Below are 26573 nucleotides of genomic sequence, written 5' to 3'. Positions count from 1 at the left end.
GATGGTGATGGCTGCTGACTGATCTGATCAGGGTGGAGGTTGCTGAAGGCTGGGGTGGCTGTGCAGTTCTTAAACTAAGAGAGCAAGGAAGTTTGTTGCATCAAGTGACTCTTCCTTTCACAAGCAATTTCTTTGTAGCATGCAGTGATGTTCAATAGCATTTTTACGTACAGTAGAACTTCTTTCAAACTCGAAGTCAGTCCTCTCGAACCTTGCCACTACTACTGAAGCAAACTTGGGTCTGCTCACCCGATGTGCGGTAAAGCCAATCTACTGACACCAGGCTGTGGTGAAGGAAAGTACAGAGCTTATTTCAGGGCCCAGCAAGGAGAATGAGCAGCTCATGCTCAAAAGACTCAAACTCCTCAATGGCTTCCAGGGAAGAGATTTTAAAGGCGAGACGAGGGAGAGGGTCCCAGGGTACATAATCATCTGTGTACATCCTTCTGATTAGTTGGTGGTGAGGTAACAGGGTGATGTTTCTGGAATTTCAATTATCAACCTTTTGGTTGTAAGTGGCCTGGGGTCTTCCTGGTGGTCAGCATGCAGTTAACTTTTCCCACCTGGTGGGGGTTTTAGTATCTGCAAAACAACTCAAAGATATAGCTCAGGATATTATCTATAGACCTTGAGGAGGAACTAAAAGTCCTTCACTTTGTTTTATGGCTAAACTGTTATTATTGTGTCTTACTTGACCGCTTTCCTTTGTTTCTGCATTTCCTCACTTCTCTGATTAAATTTGTTCTTTGGAACTCGGGGAAGGCCTACAAGAGGCGAGGGACACAGGGGAGGGGTGGGGTCTGTCCCGGAGAAAGCCCTGCAGGGTCCTGATCAGTTTCATCACTGCTTTATCAACTGTTTATTTAATATTACAAATCCTATGTTGTCATTTCAACAGTCTTCAAACCATCTTCACCAAGAGTAGATTCTGTCTCAAAAAACCACTTTCTTTTCTCATCCATAAGAAGCAACTCCTCATCTGTTAAAGATTTATCATGAGATTGCAGCAATTCTGTCACATCTTCAGGCTCCACTTCTAATTCTAGTTCTCTTGCTATTTCTACAATATCTGCAGTTACTTCCTCCACTGAAGTCTTGAACCCCTCTAAGTCATCCAGGAGGGTTGGAATTAACCTCTTCCAAACTCCTGTTAATGTTCATATTTTTAACTCTTTCCATGAATCATGAATGTTAATGGCATCTAGAATGGTGAACACTTTCCAGAAGATTTTCAGTTTACTTTGTCCAGATCCATCAGAGGAATCACTATTTATGGCAGCTATAGCCTCACAAAATGTATTTCTTAAATATTGATAAGACTTGAAAGTTGAAATTACTCCTTGATCCACGGGCTACAGAAAGGATGTTGTGTTCGCAGGGATGAAAACAATATTAATCTCATTGCACGTCTCCATCAGAGCTCTTGGGTGACCAGATGCATTGTCAATGAACAGTAAAATTTTGAAAGAAGTCTTTTTTTTTTTCTGAGCAGTAGGCCTCAACTGTGGGCTTAAAATATTCAGTAAACTGTGTTGTAAACAGATGTGCTGTCACCTAGGCTTTGTTGTTCCATTTATAGAGTATAGGCAGAGTAGGTTTAACATAATTCTGAAGGGCTCTAGGATTTTCAGAATGGTAAATGAACATCGGCTTCAACATCAAGTCACCAGCTGCATCAGCCCCTAACAAGAGAGTCAGCCTGTCCTTTGAAGCTTTGAAGCCAAGCATTGACTACTCCTCTCCAGCTATGAAAGTCCTAGATGGCATCTTCTTCCAATAGAAGGCTGTTCTGTCAACATTGAAAATCTGTTGTTTAATGTGTAGCCACCTTCATTATCTTAGCTAGACTTCTGGATAACTTGCTGTAGCTTCTACATCAGCATTTGCTGCTTCACCTTGCACTTTTATGTCATGGAGACAACTTATTTCCTGAAATCTCATGAACCAACCTCTGCTAGCTTCAAACTTTTCTTCTGTAGCTTCCTCACCTCTCTTGACCTTCATAGAATTGAAGAGAGTTGGGGCCTTGCTCTGGATTAGTCTTTGGCTGAAGGGAATGTTGTGGCTGGTTTGATCCTCTATCCAGACCACTAAAACTTTCCCCATATCAATATAAAGCTGTTTCTCTTTCTTGTCATTCATGTGTCCACTGAAGTAGCACTTTTAATTTCCTTCAAGAACTTTTCCTTTGCATCCACAACTTGGTTAACTGGCTGGTGCATGGTGTCTAAATTTTGGTCCATCTTGGCTTTTGCCTTCCTCGTTAAGCTTAGTCATATCTAGCTTTTGATTTAAAGTGAGAGATGTGTGACTCTTCCTTTCACTTGAGTGCTTATAGACCATTGTAGGGTTACTAATTGGCCTAATTTCAATATTGTTGTGTCTCAGGGAATAGGGAGGCCTGAGGAGAGGGACAGAGATGGAGAAACGGCTTGTCAGTGGATCAGCAGGACACATACATCATTTATTGATGAAGTTTGCCATCTTATGTGGGCACATTTCATGGCACCCCAAAACAATTACAATAGTAACATCCAAGATCAAAGATCACTAATCACAGATCACCATAACAAATGTAATAACAATGAAATTTTGAAATACTGCAAGAATTACCATCAAAATGTGACACAGAGATACAGAGTGGGCAAATCTGTTGGAAAAACGGCACCTACAGACTTGCCCAATGCAAGGATGCCACAAACCTTCAATTTGTAAAAAATATCTGTGAAGCCCAATAAAGCAAAGAGCAATAAAATGAAGTATGCCTGTACGTTGTCTAGAAGACATGCTTCAGGTTATCTAATTACAGTTTTTCAGTGTCTTTGAGCTATTTCACAATTCTATAAATAGTAGCTAATTGATAGCAATGCAAAGCAATTCTTGCCTGTAGACATGCAAATTATGTCAAAAGACTATCAGTTCAATTTCCTCCCTTCCCCTACCTCCAAAAACCAGTTTGCCTCCATTTGCACAATCATTTCAATATTCCAAATCTGTCAATATGACTGTCCTTTGGATTCTCTTCTGAACTAGTTATAACTGCTCAGCTCCCCCATTGATTAATGATCTTTAATCTTTATGATCTTATTTAATGTTTAATAAGTAAAAATTTTAACACATGTTCATTTCATATCTGAATGAGAACCATGATTTTGCCTTTTTTTAAAAAAAATTATTTTTAATCAGGGTCAAATAATCCTAGTATTGTTGTTTGGGAGATGTTCACCCCACGTGGCTAGAGACAGTATATTGACATTGAGTGTCATCTCCAAGGGACAAAGTCTCTGGGGTCATTTCTCTTATTCTGCTGTCCTGGGCTGCATTATCCTGAATCAAGCCCTCATATTTGCTGTTCCTCTTCCTCATTTTCTCTCCAATTCCCAAGCATCCTTTATGTCACAGGCTAAAGGTCTTTTTTCCCAGAAGCCTTCTGGATCCCCAACGCATTTGATTGGGTGCTCTTACTCTGTGCTTCCCTTGACTGTATGGTGAGTTATAGCATACATCCCATTCTTTGTTATAGCTCATTTAAATACATGAATATGCAAATGAATGGATCCTGTTGTGAAAGATTCTGCAGCACCTTATAGCCACCAGTTCTGGTGCCTGACTTCAGTGAGAAAACTTCTTGGGTATAAATGGAATCCTCGTGGAAATATTTCTCTTTCTTCATTTTCAGCAGACACACTGCCTTTTAAAATTTATTTTGTATTGAAATACCTTTGTGCTTGAAAACCCTTACTCACACCTGTTTCATTTTTTCCTTTTCAGATTTTCTTCTGTGTCTTTCTTTTTTTCCTCCTCTATCGTCTTTATTGAACTACAGAGCCCACAAAACTAATAGCACAGGATCAAACCCGTATTTGCAAATAAATGCTTTGAAGGCAGCAAGATCCTGACACATTTCACCTCAGGCTGTTTTCCAGGGACACTCCTGGGCACAACAAAGGAGCGGGCATCTCCCTGAGGCCACCCTTGGAGTAACCCTGAAGCCGGAGTGCACAGTCTTCACGCCTCCACAAGAAAACCATGCTGTGCACATGTCTGAGTCATCTGACCCCTGTAGACAGCTAGGAAAGTAAAAGCATAAGAGGCACTCTGGGCCCCAGAGCAGACTGAGCAAATCTGTGCCCTTATCCAGACTAATTCTTTACATTAATAAAGACAAAGATGATAATACAGTTCAGAAATATCTGGACCCCCTTTCAAACCAGGATTTCAGAAAAGCTCTGTGGTGTACTTCCATTTCACCCCAGGGCCATGCAGTGTGGTTGGTGGTCACTGAAGGTTCTTTGCCTTCCAGCTTATTGGTGAGAAAATATGGAATCCTGTGTCTTTAAGAACTGAAACTGTCTAGAAACAGGATTTGATACCCAGTAGGAGAGAGGAGACTTCCCTTTTGCTGTTCAAGTTTCATCTTCAGTTATCAGGAACTGAGTGGGGGGCACCGGGACCGGAGCTGCAGCAGCTCAGGCCTGTGAAGCTGCAGCTCTCTGGAGATGAGTACACTCTTCTTTCTTTTTGAATGTACCTCATCACAGTGAAAGAAAGTCCCTGGTCGACTCAGCACGTCCCAGGGTTTCACTGGAAGAGAGGAGCACCAAGTGCAGTCCCAGATGCTGGCCAGTCCCAGGATTCCCCAGGGCTGCCCTTTGCCGGCCCGGCACCCTATCTGCATGGGGCGGAGCCCTGGGAGTAGCGAGTGTGTGGTGGAGCTCAGTCTGTGCTGGTGAGAGAGCCAAGGGACCCCACGTTGGAAGGCTATGAAGGTCACGTGGTCCAGCCTACTCATTTTATAGCTGAAGCAGTTGAAGCCTCAGATGCCAACCACATGCCCTTGAGGACCGCTGGTGTGTGGCAGGGCCAGGACTGTCAGGGATCCATGTATCTTGATATCCTGGGGTGTGATTTTTCTGTCATTCTACAGAATTACCCATGCCACTGCCTTGCACAGGCTGTGTTGGGGGATGTGGTTGTGCTGGTGTTATCTTGCTTGCTGCCACACACCTGAGCCATCTTTCACCCCTCTCTGCCTCACTCCGAGTCCACAAAGCTGACCCTTACATACTCCAGCCCCTGCTCCCCTGTTGGCTGGTTTCTAATTGACATTAGCCAATGGGAGGCACCAGTAGGAGACTGGGGGGTGAAAGGTGGAAGAGGTCGGCTGGGATGTTTCTTGCCTGTGCCTCCCTGATTTGGAACCTCAGATCTGGCAGTGCCACATTCCTCTGTGACAATAGCTACTCCTGGAGCGACAGCCCCCTCCTCCACTGGGTCCCAGCCTTTCCTTCTGCCCTTTCGGGCCTAGATGTGGTAACAGCTCTCGATTGTTGATATCCTTTGTGTGCCCCAGCATCTTAAGGTTCCCTTAATCCTGCCCACATCCCTCTAAATTGTCCTTTCATTAAAAGCTCTTCCACAGAGTGGCATCCTGGAACGTGATTGAGATGTTGGTCAAATTTGTTCCAGCATTCTACACCAAGGGCCAGTTGGCTAGCAACCAACAAATCCATGCTAAAGAACACCATTATCACCACCAAAACCATGGAGAAAATTGCTTTGTACTTGCTCAGAGCCCTATGACTCAGCATCTGTCCAACTAATTAATGCCCAGAGAACACCTTTCTTGCCAGCAGGGTCTGCCCTGTGAGGGAACAACTAAAGGACTGGCTGGAGTCAGTCCATCTCCAGCTCCTGCCTGCTGGGCACACTTAGTGGGACTGAATTCCTGAGCTCTCTATGGGACGTGTAGATATAATTCTTCTCTCAACCTCTCTCACCCTCCACTCCCATATATCAACATACCCGGCTCTTCATTTCCCAAGTCCTGGAAAAGGAAACCATCAACCACTCAGTTTCCTGAGCCAGAGACTGCAAAGTTAACTGGACTTCTTTCATCAAGTCCAGTTGGTCTCCAAATCTATCTTCCATCCATTCTTGTTTCTCTATCCCCATGGGTGTCACTTTGTTTGGACCAGTAGTTCTCAAGCAGGATCAACTGGAGAGTTTTTTCAAAATGCAGATGCTTTAACTCTCCCTCTCCCATCCCCTTATGGGCATGAGGGGGATCCCCTCATGCCCATAAGGGGATGTAAAACTGTTGATCAGGGTAGGATGTATTTTGCTACTACGCAGTCTCTGTGTTCACTGAGTTCCACTGGTTTTGACCTTCAGATACCTTCCTCCTTGGTCTGCCTGTCTCTAGCTTCTCCACACCAACAGAACTATCTGTCTAAAAGCCAAGCCTGATCATTTCTTTCTCTTGCTTAAAAATCTTCAGAGACTAAAAAGAAACAAAATTGAGTTATTTGTAGTGAGGTGGATGGACCTAGAGTCTGTCATACAGAGTGAAGTAAGTCAGAAAGAGAAAAACAAATACCGTATACTAACACATATATATGGAATCTAAAAAAAAAATGGTTCTGAAGGACCTAGGGGCAGGACAGGAGTAAAGACACAGATGTAGAAAATGGACTTGAGGACATGGGGAGGGGGAAGGGTAAACTGGGATGAAGTGAGAGAGTGGCATGGACATATATACACTACCAAATGTAAAATAGATAGCTAGTGGGAAGCAGCCCCATAGCACAGGGAGATCAGCTCGGTGCTTTGTGACCACCTAGAGGGGTGGGATAGGGAGGGTGGGTGGGAGGGAGACACAAGAGAGAGGGGATATGGGGATATATGTATACATATAGCTGATTCACTTTGTTATAAAGCAGAAACTAACACAACATTGTAAAGCAATTATACTCCAATAAAGACGTTTAAAAAAAAAAATCTTCAGAGGCTACAATGATAAAAATGAACCTGTGTGTCCAAACAAGGCCTTTCACCATCTGGGTCTAACCTATCCTTCTAGTTTCATACCTGAAAGTACAGAGAATAAAGCCAAAGGTAGGAGGAGGCAAGAAAAGATAGACACAGACAGAAGACTACATTAAATATTTAGGGGTTCTGGCTGCTAAGGTCAGGAAAGGAACCTCAGATCCAGAACTGACCTCCAAGCCCAGAAACCGTGAGGTCTCACCAAAGATTTCTTTTTTTTTTTTTGGCTGCGTTGGGTCTTTGTTGCTGCGCGCAGGCTTTCTCTAGTTGCGGCGAGCAGGGGCTACCCTTCGCTGTGGTGTGCAGGCTTCTCATTGCGGTGGCTTCTCTTGTTGCAGAGCACGGGCTCTAGGTGTGCAGGCTTCAGTAGTTGCAGCACGCGGGTTCTAGCGTGGGTGGGCTTCAGTAGTTGTGGCGTGTGGGCTCAGCAGTTGTGGATCATGGGCTCTAGAGCGCAGTCTCAGTAGTTGTGGCGCACGGGCTTAGTTGCTCCACGGCATGTGGGATCTTCCCGACCAGGGATCGAACCCGTGTCCCCTGCACTGGCAGGCGGATTCTTAACCACTGTGCCACCAGGGAAGTCCTCACCAAAGATTTCTATGAGACTTCTCTCCTGGACAGTTCCACATGCAACCCCCTTACCTGACTAAGTGAGATGAGTTGTAGTTTTTTATGATCAGCAAAGCCTAAGTAAATCAGTGCCCACCTGGTAACTCCTCAGTCATCTTTCAACTTCCCGTTCAAATGGTACCTCCTTTGAGGAGCCTCCCCTGAGTTACCTAATCAGAGCTATTCTTCCTTCCTCTGTGCTGTTATAGAATCTCATATGTGTCTCTGTTACAGCATTGATCTTATTTTATTCAATTTTAGATTTACTGTATTATTTTAAAAATTTCATATAAATTTAGAATTATCTTGTCAATGTCTAGAAACCACAGTTGTTTTCAAATAGGGTTGCATTAAATTTATAGATCAATTTAGGGAGAATTGACATCTTGATAATCTTAAATCTTCTAATCCATGCAGGTGATATTATCTAGTCTTTTATTTAAATATTTTAAATTTCTCTTAGCTTATACAATGTATTATAAAAATTCCCTGTAGACGTCTTGCACATCTTTCATTAAATTTATCCCTAAGTATTTGATGCTTTCTGATGTTATTGTCAATGGGATTTGTAAGATTATAATTTTCCAGTTGTTTGTTCTGGTTTATTGGTTTTTGTGTGTTGATCATGTATCCTTTCACCTTGCTAAATTCACTTACTAATTCTAGTTTAGGTGTTTTTTTGTTTTTTTTTGTTTTAAGGATTTCTTGGAATTTTCTATGTAGACAATTATGTTGCCTGTAAAGAAAGTTTTACTTTTTCCTTTCCAAACTGTGTGCCTTTTATTTCATTTTCTTGCTTTATGCATTAGCTAAAGGCTCCAGCATAGTATTTAATAGATGGGTTAAGAGCAGTTATCTTTTCATTGTTCCCTCTCTCAGGGGAAATCATTCAATCTTTCACCATAAAGTATATTGTTAGCTGTAGTTTTATTTCAGAATTGTCCTTTGTCAAGTTTAAGAAGTTCACTTCTATTCTTAGTTTTCTGGGCATTTTTATCGTGAAGGATTATTGATTTTTTTCAAATGCTTTTTCTGCATCTATTGGGCTGATTACTTGATTTTTAATCCTTTATTCTGTTAATGTGGTCAAGTACACTGATTGTTTTTTGAATGCTGAATTGACCGTTCATTCCTGGGAAACCCCATTTGGTCATGGTGCATTATTTTTACATATTGCTGGATTCAACTGGCCAAAATTTTGTCAAGCATTTTTGTGTCTATGTTTATGAGCGATATCAGTCTGTGATGTTTTTCTTGAATTGTTTTTGCCAGATTTTCGTATAAAAGCTTATTTTTTAATTAAAATTTATTTTTTAATCAAACATATACATAATTTAAAAACATCAGATAGTGCTAGAAGGCTTATGGAGTAAGTAGCATTAGTTTCAACTACAAATAATTGAAAAACCCCAAATATTTGCACTTAAACAAGATATATATGTTTTCTCATTTAAAAGCAGTCTGAAAGGAAGGGAGTCAAGCTGGTATGGCAGCTCCACTGTGTCATCAGAGACCTAGGCTCATTTTCTTTTCCTGGTTATCCTTAGGGTCACTTCATATTCCAAGATGGCTGCTGGAGCCCCATTCATCAAGTCTGTATTCCAGGCCATCAGCAAGAGAAAGGGGAAGAAAAGAAAAAGGTTGTCTGCCTCTCACTTTTACAGAGCCTTCCAGAAGTCCCACATGACCCTTCTAGTTATGTTTCTTTGGCCATCATTTTATCATATGACCACAACTAGTTGCAAGGAATGCTGGGAGGTGTAATCTTTTAGCTAGGTACATTGCCCAGGATTTACTGAGGAAGAAGAGGAGGATGGATACAAACATTATGCTGAGCCAAAAAGGCCAAGACACAAAAAGGGTACACACTGTATGATTCCATTTATATGAAACTCTGGAAAAGCCAAATCTAGTTTCTAGTGACATTACTGATTGCAGGTCAAGATTGAATGGGATGGGGCAAAAAGAAACTTTGGGGAATGATGGAAATGTTCTGTAACTTGATTACATGGGTGTATAAATTTGTCAAAATTCATCCAAATGTATACTTAAAATGGGTGCGTTTTTGTGTATATACTTCAATAAAGTTAATTTTTATAAGTATAGAAAATCTCAGCAACCATAACAAAACTACTCTTAAATTTTGTTCATGTCTGTCATGTCTTCATTCGTTTGCTTACCTTTGCATGACTGAAATCAGAATGCACATAATGACTTTGAATCTTGCTTTTTTCATTTAACATTACATCATAAAATTTTCCATATCGCTCCATTAATTTTCATCATCACCATTTTAAATGACTCTATAATCCTTTGGGAATTGAAAATGTAATATATACTTACAGTAAAAAAAAAAAAAAATTCAGAGACACCCTACACAGTAAGAGCTAACTCTTCCCCTGAACTCTGACCTTTAAGGCCCCTTACTTAGAAGTAGTGGACAATCCAGTTTCTAGTATGTACATCCAGAAATATTCTATGCACATAAAGACAAGATGTGAACATCTTTCCCTCTCCTTTTAGACATAACTAAGACAATACAGGATGCTTGCTTTTCCCCATAATACAGCTTGGATACCATCTCATGTTCACACATCGAAACAGGCCTTGTTCTTTTTAACCACTGCATGTATTCTCCAGTGTGCTGAACCAATATTGATAAACACTTAGGGTTTTCCCAGCTTTTTTTTTTTTTCTGTTTCACATACCACAAGATATAATGTTAAAGTTTTGACTCAGCTATCAACTTACAGTAGATGCTCCATTCCAAAGGAAGTGCTAGCCTGTATGCAAAATTTACCACAAAAGTAGCTGAGAGCTGGTCACATGATCATTGAAACCTCTCAGCTACACTGAGGATATAAAAGGGTGGAGAGGGAAGAGATTGTGAAGGGATTTGGGAGGGCTTCCTCCATCCCCTAAGGTCAAGAAAGACTTTATTCAACAGGTAACTCAAAGGGCTCAGTATATGTCCCTGCAGTCTGGGGTCTGACTTCTGTCTAGGAAACGCTGAGGAGGAAAGAAATACTAGAACGATCTCTTAAGGGTATAAAGTGGTGTGGCTCCTGCTTGTGTTCATCCTGCGGGCTCAGGATTTTTCCAGAGAAAATTACGCAGGTTTTCCCGTGCAGCAGTTGGCGCTAAGTCAGTGCCATTTCCACCCACCCCCCGCACCCTCCCACTGGCTTCCTCTGGTCTGTCAGCTGGAGGCAAGGCCAGCTTTTACCTCTTTGCCCATGAAACACAACCTGTTTCTCTCATATTCTCAGCACAAGTCAGGGGCGGACAGGCCAGGACATCTGGATTAGGTCTGGGTCCAGTTCTCAGCCTGGCTCCTTGCCTTTAACCATTCTTCGGCCCCTAGACCACCTACCCCCTGGGCTGGGCTGAAATAGAGACCCCGTGGGTCACTGTGCTGAGCCTGAAGGGCTTCTCTCTTCCTTCTTACCACCTGCATCAAGACAGGTGCTTCCTCTCACCCCACTGCTGCCCTCCCGGGAGAGCCTGCTTTCTGGGCTTCTTCCCCCTCATTGCTCCTCTTGATCTAGAGGCCAGTTGCCAAGGTCATGACATGCACACACTCCCTACGTGATCTGTCCTTGCAGTCCTTGGGTTGTTCTCTCTCTGCTCCTCCCACCGTCAACTATGCCCAGGCCTGGCTGTCCCCAGAGCAAGGCATATGCTCAGAGGAGACCAGCCCCTGTTAGCATCCTTGGGAGCAAAGCAAAATTCTGCAAGGAAAGTCACTGCCCATGAAGATAATATCCAACAAGGTGCTTCTCAAACTTTAATTTGCATTGGAAGCACCAGAGGATCTTGCTGAACCGCAGACCCTGACCCAGGATATCTGGATGATGAAAGTCTGCATTTCTAACAAGCTCCCACGTGATGCCAATGCTGCTGGTCTGTGGACCAAACTTTGAGTGGCAAAGACTTAGTACATTCCAAAGCCAAAGTGATTTTTAAAAAGTCATTCTTTGGGGTCATCTCATAGGTACAGAGAGCAGTCAGAATTAAAAATAAATTATTGGGACTTCCCTGGTGGTCCAGTGGTTGAGAATCCGCCTTCCAATGCAGGGGACGCAGGTTCAATCCCTGATTGGGGAACTAAAGATCCCACGTGCCGCGGGGCAACTAAGCCCGCACGCCACAACTAGTGAGACCGCGTGTTGCAACTACAGAGCCCACATGCTCTGGAGCCCACACGCCGCAACTAGAGAGAAGTCCACACGCCGTAACAAAAGATCCCGTGTGCTGCAACTAAGACCTGACGCAGCCAAAAATATATAAATAAGTAAATAAATATTTTAAAAAGATACATCCTAAAAAATAAATAAAATTAAAAATAAATTATTTAAATATTGTAAAGCACAGGGGCTTTTATTTCTTTCAAGGATATGTATTATCACGGAGTGGAGTGACAGAGGGCTAAAAAAGAGGGTCCTGTGAATCTGCCGCAACAAAGAGGGAAGCACTGAGATTCACAGATCTGTTTTCCTGCTACACGTGAGGGCTTCGAAACAGCTTGAAAACGCCTGATTCTCACCCATAGACCAGGGTGCTATGATGGATTCTCTTATCCGTTTTTTTTTCTTGGCCATTTTTAGGGCGTTTTCTAACCCTCCTTGAGTGTGTTCTTACCTATGCATTGAATAAATGAACAAAGAATTGGATTAGTTTGCTAAGAAATTAGCTTCCTCACTGTACAAAAGTAAACTCTGGTCCCATCACTACGTTGTCACAAAGTCTGTTCACTGTTCAGGTTAATGATGCTTTCCCCAAACCTAAGCCAGGCTCACACCTGTTTCCTTCTATTGCCCCTGCTTGCCCAGGGATTACTCAGGGTTACATGAATGTGTTTTCCTGAGCGAGGCTGGGCAGTCACGGACGCTGTCCTACAAGGACAGCCAGAAACAGCTCTTCCGTGATCACCTCTCCCCGCCTGTGCCGAGTCGGGGTGGGGAGGCAGGAGGATTGGCAGGGAAGCTAAGAGGCTGCATGGTTCTCTCTGAGTCATCAGGGCAGGGATGAGCTTGGAGGAGTGGGGTTTTCCTGCCGGTATTCTGGTATCTCTGAGTATGAGCGGATGCAATTGGCTCTGTGGACTGGCAACCAGCCCCGTGGCTACTGCCTCATTTGCATCATGATTTACATGGTTGGGTCTTAGACACTCATGGGTAGGCATTTTTCTGAAAGGTTTAGACAGACACATGCTTTATGCATATCTATGCAAGTGAAGAGTTCTTTGGAGTGATGACCAGATTTTTGGCTGTTTCCTCATTTGTGCATTTCTACCAGCGGTGCCAGCTGCTAACGCAGAGATAGCCATGAAGCTGGAGCATCTCACTAGGGTCCACCTTATGAAAAGCTTCACGTGGGGCCCTTGGCGTTGGCGAGGAGAGGCCAGAAAGAGAACTGGTAAATACAGCCCTGGTTTTTGAGGAACTGACAGTCTGAGGCAGGAAGAGAAGCAAAGAAAGATCCTGAGAAATCATGAAGGAACTTCTGTGCAAATGGGTTTAGGAAGCACAAGGGCACGGGGTGGTGACCACGAAGAGAGCAGAGGTGCTGCGGCCCTAGGGGGTGGGGGGAAGCAGAGGGGAATTAGCTGTGTCCTCTAGGGAGTTACTTAACCTCTCTAGGCTTTAATTCCCACCCCCATCCCCGCATCCCACAGTGAAACAGTAACACCTACCAGCTCGGTTGCTTTGAGGATTAAATGACAGAATGCATATAAAATGTCTGGAGCCGCATCTGCTGTCAGTGGCATCTGTCACAACTATTATTGTCAATAGGATGGAACCGGGGACCGACCATGATGCTGTCTTTCATATTTAGCCTTCCACCGTGAGGAAGGCCTGCCCTGAGCTCCCTTACTCCCTCAAACCTTGGGTTTTCCTTGGAATCTACAGCACCAATGAATGGCTGGACAGAGGGCAAAGTGCCATCTGTGGCCACCAAACAGGACAGAACAGAATGAGGCTGAGAGGTCCACTTGAGGGTAAACCTCGGAACTGCAACCTCAGGGACAGAGAGCATGGCTCACTTTCTACCCCCAGCCAGCTGGCTGGAACGGGTTGGCAGACCGAGAGGTTGCATGGTGAGTAGTTACGAGCACAGGGCCAAACCGGGTTCACAACTCAGCACTGTCACCATTCATATCCCCTTGGGAAAGTGACCTTAACCTCGCTGCATCTCTGTTTCTTGACCTGTCAGATGGAGATAATTATAGTGTTGTGAGAATCAGAGGAGTTAACACATACAAAGGGGTCAGAACAGTCTGGCGTGGAGTCAACACACCGAAGTGTTCGCTATTCTTTTTTTTTTTTAAATATTTATTTATTTGTTTTGGCTGCACGCGGGATATTTAGTTGCAGCATGTGGACTTTTAGTTGCGGCACGCATGTGGGATCTAGTTCCCTAACCAGGGATTGAACCCCGGCCCCCTGCATTGGGAGCGCGGAGTCTTACCCACTGGATCACCGGGGAAGTCCCTGCTATTCTTATTTAGCAGAGGTCCTTGGGTGTGACGTTCTGGGTTTTGTCCCTCTCCGATAATTTTTTGGGAGGTGGCTGGCATGTGTGTGGTAGTGTGAGGGGGTGTGTGGCAGATGACTGAAGACACCCAGGTGGGCAGGCAGAGCCCTGCCTTCGCCCTGGTCTGTGGGTTGTCAGGTAAGGGGAGGATAAGGCTGGTTGCCAGGAGGGAGGAGGGTGCGCTTGCCCAAGGTCGTAAAGTTCCTTTAAAGGACACTCACGAATTTTCTAGGAACAACCACCGAGGAGCTCGGGGCCCTGCCCAAGGCGTCATCTCCTCTTGCAGGTGGAGAACGGCTGTGTCTACATGACCCTTCTGGGGCACCATGCCCACCAGCTGCAGCCTCTGCTTCCCAACCCACCAGCAGCCCCTCAGCCCAGGCACTGGTGCCTAGACCTTACCATGGCAACATCTGACTTTTCCGACCACCATTTTCCCCTCTTTCCTGTTCCTTCTTTACTTAAACAAAACAAACAAACAAGCAAAAAACCCTTGTTGTTCCATATCTAGTCTTGTAAGTCACTTTAGGTTGCTCTTGGAATAGGCAGAGTATAAATAAATAAACTTGTTCCTGGAGTTCTCGTTTACCTTTCTTGAAGTTTTTACAGCAGTGATTTTCAAACATATTTTTTTCAGAGAAATCCCCCCCCTTTTATTTTTTTTCATGTGGACCATTTTTAAAGTCTTTATTGAATTTGTTACAATATTGCTTCTGCTTTATGTTTCGGTTTTTTGGCCATGAGGCATGTGGGATCTTAGCTCCCCGACCAGGGATCAAACCCACACCCCCTGCATTGGAAGGCAAAGTCTTAACCACCGGACTGCCAGGGAAGTCCCGAGAAATCCTTTTTTTAAATTTTAAATTTTTAATTTTTTAAATTTTTGGCCGTGTTGAGTCTTCGCTGCTGCTCGTGGGCTTTCTCTAGCTGCGGTGAGCAGGGGCTACTCTTTGTTGTGGTACATGGGCTTCTCACTGTGGTGGCTTCTCTTGTTGCGGAGCATGGGCTCTAGGCGCTCGGGCTTCAGAAGTTGTGGCACATGGGCTTAGTTGCTCCGCAGCATGTGGGATCTTCCTGGACCAGGGCTCGAACCCCTGTCCCCTGCATTGGCAGGCGGATTCTTAACCACTGGGCCACCACGGAAGCCCCCGAGAAATCCTTTTTTAAAAATGAAATATTTCATAGAAGCTCTTCATAGATTATACATACCTCGGGTATTGCGGGCTTGGCTCCAGATCACCACAATAAGGTGAATATTGCAATAAATCAAGTCTCACAATATTTTTGGTTTCCCAGTGTATATAAAAGTTATGTTTACACTGTACTGCAGTCTATTAAGCCAAAGCATTATGTCTAAAAAAAATGTATTAAAAATATATAAGGGGCTTCCCTGGTGGCGCAGTGGTTAAGAATCCGCCTGCCAATGCACGGGATACCGGTTCGAGCCCTGGTCCTGCAAGATCCCACATGCCACGGAGCAACTAAGCCCATGTGCCACAACTACTGAGCCTGCGCTCTAGAGCCCGCGAGCCGCAACAACTGAGCCCACGTGCCACAACTACTGAAACCCACGCGCCTAGAGTCCATGCTCCGCAACAAGAGAAGCCACCGCAATGAGAAGCCCGCGCACCGCAATGAAGAGTAGCCCCCGCTCGCCGCAACTAGAGAAAGCCCACATGCAGCAACGAAGACCCAACGCAGCCATAAGTAAATAAACAAATTTATTTAAAAAAATATATATATAGAAAATAAAAATTTATTAAAAATATTTTATCACTAAAAAGTGCCAAAATAATTACAATGGTAACATCAAAGATCACTGATCACAGATCACCATAGCATAATAATAACAAAAAAGTTTGAAATATTACGAGAATTACCAAAATGTGACACAGAGACGTGAAGTGAGCAAATGCTATTGGAAAAATGGCACCAATAGACTTGCTTGATGCCGGGTTGCCACAAACCTTCAGTTTGTAAAAAACAATATCTGCGAAGCACAATAAAGTGAAGTGCAATAAAAAATAAAATGATATATATATATGTGTATATATATATATGTATATATACACATATATATGTGTATATATACATATATATGTATATATATCTTGCTCAGTTAAAGCAGGAGAAGGACCCTGAGCACGCAGGCCCTGGCCGTTCCCTTTTTCCTGAGGCATCCTTACCAAGCCTTAGCTCTGGCGAGCCCTGTTTGTAAACCACCAGTCTGTTCCATGGAAAACATGCTGTAATATTTAGTATGTCATTTTGATGCAAAAAATAAGGAAGTGAGATGGTTTCTTATGACCTTTTGGACAATTTGCTAACTATTGGTGGAATGCTAAAGAATGAAATGCTAAAGAATTCACTAGTATCTAACAGAAAAGAACTGTGAACAAAAACAAGTCTTATTTACTCTTCTATTATAAAAGATAATCATTGTGAGTTTAAGTAACAATTTGGTCTTAAATATTACTGATGGAATGTCACGGTTAAACGTGGGTCCTTGATGTGAAATGTACAGGAAAAAAATTCAAAAGTCACGTTGGAACAGAGTTTTAACCGATAACTGACACAACATCTATATCAGCTGCCTCTGTCTCCCCCATACCAGTGAATTCCCCATTCCTCAAAATGCCTCCACTTTCCGGTCTCCCTCCTTTCATGCTTAACCCTTTTTCTTCTCAACTCCCAACTCCATGAAGCCTCTTGTAACCTACCTAGTCCAAACCCTGTAGCACTATGTCAAGCACAGGCTGCTCTGAGTTAGGATGCGGGCCTGGCTCCCCCAGGGAGGGGATAACGTGGTGTCTGAGTCACTTTGCACTTAATGGCCAGCCTACACTAGGGTAGTGGCACCAAATAACTGCCACCGTTAGGCTTTAATTCTGCCTGGTACCTAACACAGTGCCAGCTTCTAAAATAATTCAAAGTTTTACGGCCGTGTTGGTATAAGTCAAATATATTAATATCATATATTAAAACATCTTCTTCAGACCTAAAATTAATTTTTTTCTTCTGATTAAAAAAAAAAATTGAAACATTTTTTTAAGCCTCCCAAAATTCTGTGGGCCCTTGGCACGCGGCAGGTATATAAGGCTACTGCTTGCTAGCTATGTGGACTGGGCAATTTATTTAACTTCTCTGGGTTTAGTTTTCTCATTTGTAAAATGAGGATAATAATAGGACCCAATCTGCAAAATTAAACGTTATCTATTACTTGTTTTGCACAGTTAAAAATTGGGAAGCACAAAGGATAAATTCTTAATTTCTTCTTGTGCTCTGATCCAACCTCAAATCTAGTGTTTCACTGTACTCTTGGCAAAAACAGACCTCTTATTTCAAAGGAAAAGCACCACAAAAAACAAATGCAACCAAACCAAAAGCCCTTTCCGAGACATCCAAGGACTCTTGCCAAGCACCAACTTGATGAGTTCACAGTAAATGACTCAGAGACACACGGTTTAGATTTCCCTCTCAAAGTCCCAAGAGGGAAACAGGAAGGCGAGGATTTCAGAGAGCTCCTGGCTGTGCCAGCCCCACTCTGCCAGCTGAGCGAGAGATCAGAGTGTCCAAGAGCCCCTCAGACATCCTTCCCCTGGGCTCAACTCACATTTCTCATTTGAATGTGCCCTGTCCCAGAGAGTAGATGCCATCGAGGGGCCCTGACAAGAAACCAGATAGTAAACACGGCACCCCAAACCCACTATTCGGTTATTGCTTAATCCTCCACCTCTATTCCATTCATTTCTAGCTGCAGACAGGTAAGATTTCTAAGAAAGATTTGGGGGGTGGAGGTGGTGGATTGGCTCTCTGTGGATGATGTTTTCCAGGAAACTCAGCTAGCTTCCTGAGAGATGTCATACACTGGAACGTTCCCAGGGGCTGGCAGGGGAACTCTGGAATGACTCAAGTGAGGACCTGAACCAGGAAAGGGTGGGTTATGGCCTAAAACCACACTCTCCTCTCATTTTGTCAAACTGCGTCCATTTTACTTACAGCTTTATCCCCTACCCTAATAACCAGGAAGACTTCCTAGATGAACTAGAAGCCATTTCCACCCCAGGTCACGTTCACACCTTCAACACCCTCATTTGCATATGCCATTAGATTTTGTTGACAGCTGAGTGATCTGTGAATAGCTTCAGCAGGGTCCACTAATGGAATCTAATGAGCTGGATCGCAGCTTTTAAAAAGATCTGCTCGAGATCCAGTTTGGTTGAGCCCCCCAGAGCCAATTTGTCAGAAAGTCAGTCAATACACATGGAGTGATCGTGCACTGCTAGCAAGGCCTTTTGCCAAGCACTGGTTAGTGCAAGACAGAGACAGATGTTAAAGAGAGACCTGACCCGGACTCCTAGAGATGGAGAAGTCAGGAAAAATACAAACGGAAGCCACAAAGAACTCCAGACACAAACATCTACAACCTGACTTGTTAACCTGTGTGGTCATGCCCAGCAAAGGCAAGTGTTCCACACTGTCTTAATCTGGCTAAGGTTTTACAGCCAGCTTCTTCCTCTCTGCCCAAGCAGGCCTTTATATGGAGCACATAGTATCTCCAATCCTAAGTGGAAACAAAACAAGTTTGGCACTACCGCTCACCCGGTCTAGACATCCCCCCAGCCCCAGGCAGCAGGAGGGGCTTCCTGCCTAGAGGAGAGTAAAACGCTCTCATCACTCAAAACTGGGCACCACGCATCCCACAGCAGAGAAGGGAGCACTCAGCAATTGCATCAGCAGATCTGTATAAGAACCCACCACCTGGAGAAGATAACATGGATGCAGAATTGTAGCTGGGGGCTGTGGTTTGTGGTGATCACTGTGACCCACTCTAATTATCATGCACCAGGAGAGGGCCTGTGCTGGGCGCTTTGGAGCACAGAGATATATAAGACAGCCCTCTGGCCTTGGGACATCCTATATGAAGAGTCAACCAAAAGCACAAGGCTGTCTGCATTCAGTGTCAAATGACTGATGTGCACATTGTATCAGAGGAAAAGAAATAATAATGGTAACATTTATTGAGCGCTTCCTATGTGTCAGAGTGCTATTCTAAATGGTTTATATATATCTAATTTTTCCAACAACCCGTAAGGTGGGTACTAGTATTATTCTCATTTTATTGATGAGAAAAGTGAGGCTCAAGGAGATTAAAGAATTCGCTTGGTGTCACATGATTTTTAATGGTAGATCCAGGATTTGAACTCAAAATTCCACTTCCCCAAGCGTGTTTTTCTTAAGAGATGGGAAAGGACTCTGGGAATGAGAGGTGACAGAAGGTACAAGACTCTGACTCCTATTTTTGTTCCTTATTTTTGATGTAGAGAGGGAAATTCAATGGCTGAGTTTTAAAGTAGGAGCATGCCTTAACAGTCGAGAGATCATTTTTGATGTTTAGTTTTGCAATATTTAAAATCCTCAACTTGTGAGCATGCTTTTAAATTATATATTCAATACCTTGTAATAATTCAATATATATATATGAATCACTTTGCTGTACACCTGAAACTAAGACGATATTTAAAATCAACTCTATTTCAATTATAAAAAAATTATGAAGTGCGAGAGCAGTGGGCTGGGACTGTCTGGCTGGGCAGGGGAGGAGCTGAGGGGGAAAGAGGAAGGGAGCGCCGGGAGGGAGAAGCAGCTCTCCTGGGGGTTGCCTGCGTGTCGCTGCGGAGTCCCAGGCTTGCCTCTGGATCCTGCGCTCCCTGATGCGGCCTCCGTGTCACAGCCGGGAAGGAGGATGGAGGGGAGAGGGATTCCGGTGGGGTGGGCGTGGGAGAGCGTCCTCAACAACCTCTTTCTGCCCCCTCGGGGTCGAGTCCTTCGCGAGGCAGCTCTCTTATCCTGGTGGGTCCCGTCCCGCAAGGGTCCCGGGTCCTGACCCTCGGTCCTCGGAGACGGTGTCAGGCAGGACCCTGAGTCTCCTGAACCACAGCGCCATCGTGTGGCTTCCGACAGGTGCCTCTGGGGCTCCTCTGGCTCAGGTATCCCGCGCTCTACCCACCTGTGCTGGTGGGTTTCAGTTGGCTGTCTTCTGGGGCAGGGAGCCGAGAAGGAAAGTGGGCCTGCCTGCCCAGGCCGGGACCAGATTTGCCTGGCTCTGAGAACTGGCTTCTCAGAGCGTTAGCATATTGGAAGAAATGATCATTAGAGCTGGGCAGGCCAGAGCCCTGCCCCCCTTGCTTATGAGCTTTTGTCCCTGAGCCTCTTGGGGCCTCAGTTTTCTCATCTGTTAAAGGGGCATAATAATACCTGGTGGAAGATAAATCGCAAAGCCTCTAGAACAATTCCTGCAAGCGGTAGGAGCTCAATGTGTCATTGATGGTGCCATAATCCTCAGTCACCCCAACAGGTCTCAATGCTGCTGAGACTCGTGCTTGGCAGATGGCAGGTGTTCTGGGTGCATTGCAAACCACTAGGAATGCCTTCTTAGTGCCAGCTTAATAGTGGGATAGCCCCGGGGCTAGATATTTGCCTATTTTCATAAAAGATAACAGTCCAGTTGGTCTTGCAAACCACATAGGAACAGCTGGCTAATCTGATCACCAGCCCAGGGGAATGCTCCATCTTCACCATTTACTTCTGCCTCCCACATCTGCCTGAGGGAAGCCCTCTGGGAACAAACACATCCCACTTCTGAGAGGCACTGCAGTAGTGAGGGGGAGGCAATAATGCAGGGGATCTCACAGGCCGAGAGTTCACTTGCCAGGTGAGGACCTGGGGCAAGTCACTAACTTCTCCAAACCCCTGTTTCTCATCTGTAAGTCAGAGATCTTAGCTCCCAATTCCTTAGGCTTTGTGGAATTAAATGAGGTATTCATGTAAAACACTTAGTACACTGGATTTAGTATGCATTAGCATCACCAGAGAACTTATTAAAATACTAGTCACTGAGGCCCACCCGGAGTTTCTGAATCAGTATGTCTGGGGTGAGGCTCAAGAATGTGCATTTCTAATTTGCATTTCACGAGATGCTGCTACAATCTGTCCCAGGACCAAACTTTGAGAAGGACTAATCTAGCATATACTAGACCTGCCATTAATGTTCACTGGGATTCCCCAATCATCCAAGTACAAATCAAAAGGGAGAATGACAAGATATGGGGGAATATGAACCCAAACCCGATCAAGCAAAAGCTGCAAGCCCAACATCTAGCTAGTAGTAAGAACAGTTCCATTTAACAAACGTAAATTGAATGTCTTTTCTCCATTTCTTCCATATGCTCCGTTGGACAGTGCTTTGCTCACATGCACTGTCTCATTTGATACTCATCCTAGCCTTCTGAAGCGTGTGATGATCAGGAGGAAGGGGCTCTCGGAGAGGTCCAGTGATTGCTAAGGGCACAGAGCTCTGGAAGGCAGAGCACAGGCAGCTGGAGTCGGCTATGATGGGGGCCCTTTCAAGCCGCCTCTCAGACACCTGAGCATGCTTGGCCGAGGCTGGATGGGCCCCTGTGAACCTGCCTTGGGCCCTGCCCTCTGACGGCTTCTGTCCTGTCTGAATTCCCATTGCGAGCACGCTCTCTTAACCAGCTCAGCCTGCCTTGGGGTCAAGGGCCGAATCATCTCCCCCTTGCCAGGCTCATTGGCTCTGCCTCTCTTCTCACCCACAGGACACTTAGTCCTTCCAAGAGTGTGGTGTGTGTCCTAACCTCTGGCTGTTTGCTCTGGGCTCCAAGGCTCCCAGCAAAAGGAGGAGGTCCTCAGGGTTTGGGGTAGAACCAGGAGGCCGTCCCTTGGCAACCAGCACATACCAGGCCCTGCAGGTCTCAGAAGGAGTCCTCCCTTCCCTATCTTGGGCATCTGAGAGGCTGCAGAGACCCAGCCATAGCAACACCTCAGTAGCGAGCCACCTTGAGAGGCTCAGATGGAGGTGCTGCCCTCCCCCACTCAGCCTGGGTCGGGGAGGGAAGGGGCACTAACTGCACGGACTTCAGGATGCCAGGGTTCCCTCCTCCAGGCCCCAGATCCATTTGAGTTTTTATGGTTGTTGGAAGGAACATGGGCTTGAGAGCAAAAGGACGTAATCTGAACCAACCCTGGGTCTCTGCTACCAAAATAGCTGTGTGGTTTAAGGAAGTCGCAACTTCTTAGCCTGCGTTTGTTTCCTCGTTTGCAAAGGGCCGAGGAGGACCCGCCTCCTAGAGCCGCTGGGTGGGCTGAATGACATCGGTGTGTTGGAGCTGCTGGCACCTAATGAGCAGTGAATAACCCCATCTTCCTTCCTTTGGCGAGCTTGTTCCTGGAGGTACACAGGCCATGAGACAAAGACCCCACCTGCTAGGAGCTTCCACCCCACAGTCTTGCCCAAACAGGGCAATGGCAGGAGGTCTGAGACTGGACCCGGCTGGGGGCGTTGGGTTCAGGAGGTGAGGCTGCTGGTCCAAGCGATGGGCACCCAGTGTGTGAACTCTGCAGCTGGGTGACTAAAGCCTGCTCCGTGCCAGCTGGGCTTGAATCAGAGCTAATGGCCTGCTAATGGTTTTCAGAGCTTTGCCTTGGAGGTGTGGAGAGCCGTGTGACTCACTGAGAGCCATGTGACTCACTGCCGTGCCAGCCGGGGCGACTGGAGGCTCTTCCATCCAGTAGCCTCTGCTCTCAGCACCTTTTGTTTCATGTTCCTTCATTTATATTTATTCATTCTGTGAACACTAGTCAGGAACCCAGAATGTGCTGGGCCCTGGGAGCACAGGCCCGGGTGAGGAAGACAGACTTGAAGGGGGGAAGGACTGAAGGTGGGTGACCTCCCACCCATCCCCCCCGTCCTCATCTGGCTCTGAGTGGCGGGGGGTGGATGAGTCAGAGCTTTCCTCCAGGCTACCGAGGCTCACCCCCTTTCTCATGGGGTCACAGGAAAGGCCTGATGAAGGAGAAGCTTTTGAGGTTAATTGCGCTGAACTTGGCTCCTGAAGGGATGTGGGATGGGGAAGGAGGAAGCATGGAAGATAGTGCCCGGGGGACCAAGAGAAGGTAGCACTGACAGCTGCGGCCATAGAACTGGCTTGGAAAGGGAGGAGATCAACTTGGTTTCAATTTGTTTTCTTGAGTTTTTTTTTCTTTTAGAAGATGAAAAGGGAGTCAAGAAGCCCAGTGTGGGGATACTGGGGAATAAAAGTGAGGATGGAGAAAGGGTAAATGCTTCCTTGGCCCCAGCTCCCTCGAGCCTTCCTTCCCTGTTTCTCTGTCTCCAGCATCTCCCCTCTTCCTCTGGCCATCCTGTCTACCCTCTTATCTCTTCAATGCCTCTCCATCCCAGACTACCTCTGAAGCTCCAGAGGAATAATTGAAAAGCACAGTGACCGCCAAAATTGCTCCCCCGACCCTGGCTCCACCTCTGCATCTGCTGTCCAGATTTTGCTTCAAAGTTCTGCCCGTCACTCACAACCAGAAAAGAAGTATTGATTAGAAAAGAAAAAGAAGTTGGGAATTTGAGTTGGAAAGTGGAAGGAGCAAGGGATCTCTTTCACATTCAGGTAATGGCACTGTGGCTAGTGAGCTGTAGTGGGACATCAATACCGACTCCAAACCCCACTCAAATCCTGCTGAATTGAGGTCTGATTACAGGCTAACTGATGGATGGTGACAGTGAAGTGACTTGTCTAAGGGTATTCGATAAAGACTAGTTCTTCTCTCCCTTTCCTCCTCCAAATTTCCTGGAGGTCCCAGGGCGTTCCTAAGACCCTCCCCCCCATCATCTCTGTGGCCGTGGACTAGCTTCTAACCTCTTGTCCAATTGCCAGAGCCTAGAGGTGGTTGGGAGCTTTGGAGTAACGAGCCTGGGCTCTTACTAGCGGTGGGAACTTGGGAAGTACTTAACTTCTCAGAGTCTCAGTTTCCTCATCTGTAAAAGGGGGATAATAATATCTACCCAATGGGATGCTGTGAGGATTAAATGAGATAACGAGTGTGAAGCGCTTAACACGGTACCCAGAAGATAGTATGTTCTCAATATGTGTCAGTCAATAATAATTCCAATAATATCTCTACTTGGACGACCTACAAGTACCTTACACTCAGTATTTCTTCCTCACAAACCAGCTCCCTGGCCTCACTTTCTAGTTCCCTTTCTGGAGTTAGCATTCCTCCTACATGTCCTTGGTGGCCTGGTCACCTGGATTCTATTCTGTTCCTTCCTCGTGAACTTTCTACCATCTCCTCATGCCCAAGTTCAGCCTTTCGTTATGTTTTCCCTGGGCTCCCTGACATCAGCGCCCCTGTTCAGTCCCTCTCCACAGAGCCACCAGATTTAGCTTTTGGATTATGTCACTCTCTTCCTCAGGAACCTCCAGTGACTCCCCAGTGGCCACTACTAATGTAACTACACACTTCTCACCCTGACGGTTCAGGTCCTCCACACTATGGCCTGACGCACCCCACCACCCTGCTCCCTGCCCTTTCCCTCTCCCAACTTTTCTCCTTGGATGGGACATCACTGTCCCCACCACCCTCTTGCTCCCCAGTGTATGCTCTGTCAACAGAATAGATTGTAGAGACTACCCTAGGTAAAAAAAAAAAAGGAATCTTTTGATGCTACCCTCAACCCACCAATACACTGGTCTACTCAGTCAAGGTTCTCCAGAGGAACAGATTTATATATAGAATGTATGTATATATACATGAATTGGCTCATGCAATTATGGAAGCTGGCAACTCAGAAACCTGCTGAGTTAGCAGGCTGAAGACCCAGGAGCACCAGTGCTAGAATCAGTCTGAAGGCCATCTGCTGTAGAATCAGGATAAGCCAATCTTGCGATGAATTCCGAAGGCAGTCAGTTGGAGAATTCTCTCTTACTTGAGAGAGGCTGGTCTTTTGCTCTATTCAGGCCTTCAAGTGATTGGACGAGGCCCACCCACATTATGAAGGGCAACCTGCTTTGCTCAAAGTCTACCAATTAAAATGTTAAACTCATTCAAAAACACCCTCACAGAAACACCCAGAATAATGTTTGATCAGATATCTGGGCATCCTGTGGCTAAGCCAAGTTGACTCATAAAATTAACCATCACCCCACTCATACTCCTGTCAATGTCTGCCCTCTTGAAAGGATCATAAAAAGTCATCCACCTTGAAGAGTTCTATGGGGCATTTTGCGTCCCAGAAATATTTACACTGTATCTCTAACTGTGGAATTTCAGCACTGATTTCCCACGCAAAGGAAGTATGATTTTGAGTCGGGTGGAGGGGTCTCTCTGAAGCCTGTGAAGAAATCACAGCACACTGGCATTTCAGCCAGCTGGCTGCTGTCCATGGCTGACATTCCTGCTAGGCTTGGTTCACTCTTTTGCAGCTTTGCAGATAGTATGTACAAAAGTTAATTTCTAGCCTTTCCTCAAGCTCTCTTTGGTCCAAGCACAGCTGTAAGAAAAATTGTGAAGTAGAGCAAAATACAGGGCATGAAACAAACCAGAAACCACAAAGAGTACTCATCCGTGAGAGGAAGAGGATCTCATTGCCAGGCCAGTGGGGAAACAAGAGATCCCTGGGCTCCAGGAGCTGGGAAGTGGAGCCCAGGGTGAAGGGGTGTGTGTGTGGTGTGTGTGTATGCACAGGTGCCTGTGACTGTGTGTTTGTATGGGTGCCTGTGAATGTTTGTGTGTATGTGTATGCATGGGTGCCTGTGTTTATGTATGCATGGGTGCCTGTGAGTGTGTGTGTGCATGGGTGCCTGTGAGTGTGTGTGTGTGTGTGTGTATGAACCCTGACAGAAAGAGCTGGACGCACATCTTGCCCTTCCTCAGGCTCTGGTGTTTCAGGTGTCTCTGGCCACAGCCCTGCTCAAGCTTAGTCTACTCTGCCCTTCTTTTTCGCCCCTTTGCCCATGACTCTCAGATGCCAGGATCCAGGCTCTGAACCCTGGTTCCTCACCATTGCCCTGCCCAGGACGCTCAGTCTCCTCAGGGTGTTGGGGAATCTGCTATGGGGCAAGACCCAGGAGGCCAAGTTTCTCCTTTTGGTTCTGTCTCTACATCTCCCTCAGGTTCTTCTATCACAAAGTGACTCAAAGCTAGTTGATCTGCTAGCTCCTCTTCTAGCTCCAACAATGTGTGAGTAATTATTTTGGAAAACAGTGAAATTTAATGAATCAGTATATCAGGATGTTTCAGCTGCAAATAACAAAACACTTGGAATAAAGAACTAAATTATCGGGCTGATTCATCACAGCAAACCTGCAGATCAGAGGGAGGTGATCCCAGGATTGATGTGGAATCTCTGAGAGATCATCGAGGACTCAGGCTCTTCCATCTTCTCTCTCTGCCTTCTTCACGGCTGCTGCTGTCTTCCCTCATGGTGGCAAGATGGCTGCAGTGGCTCCAAGCTTCCCTTCTCACGTAGCAGCTTCTCAAGTAGGAAGAAAAGGGGTAAGGGTGCAATCAGTGAGGAAAATCTTTCTCAGAAGCTCTAGTAGCTTCTTTTTGGGTCTCTGGTCAGAACTGTGTCACAGGTCTAATCTTAAACCAATCACTGGACAAAGGGATGGGACTGACCAATCATGATCCATCTACTTGGGCCTGATGGATGTATGAACAATTGAAAACTTGGGATTCTGTAAGCAAGAAAGGTTTGGAGCAGCTGTTTGGTGGATTACAGGGGG

The 26573-nt window shown here is 45.5% G+C and overlaps 1 protein-coding gene across 2 annotated transcripts in view; it reads right to left on the bottom strand.

Moving 5' to 3' along the window:
* Nucleotides 1-1869: 1869 nt before the first annotated feature.
* Nucleotides 1870-26573, bottom strand: part of ATF3 (activating transcription factor 3) — a 102521-nt gene continuing 77817 nt past the window's right edge. The window contains exons 4-5 of one of the 2 annotated variants that reach the window (XR_014247077.1): nucleotides 26149-26317; nucleotides 1870-9031 (exon numbers count right to left, since the gene is read on the bottom strand). Coding sequence is in view for 1 of the 2 variants with exons in the window: in XM_082400690.1 (XP_082256816.1) it covers nucleotides 26243-26317 (75 nt within the window). In the remaining variant the exon portion in view is untranslated. Of the gene's footprint in view, nucleotides 9032-26059; nucleotides 26318-26573 lie in introns of those variants that run through there. The other variant, XM_082400690.1, reaches the window with a different exon arrangement.

The sequence above is a fragment of the Balaenoptera borealis genome, assembly GCF_965194805.1.
Source record: "Balaenoptera borealis genome assembly, chromosome: 1".
In the NCBI taxonomy this organism is placed as follows: Eukaryota; Metazoa; Chordata; class Mammalia; order Artiodactyla; family Balaenopteridae; genus Balaenoptera; species Balaenoptera borealis.
This window is presented reverse-complemented; position numbering and strand designations above follow the sequence as displayed.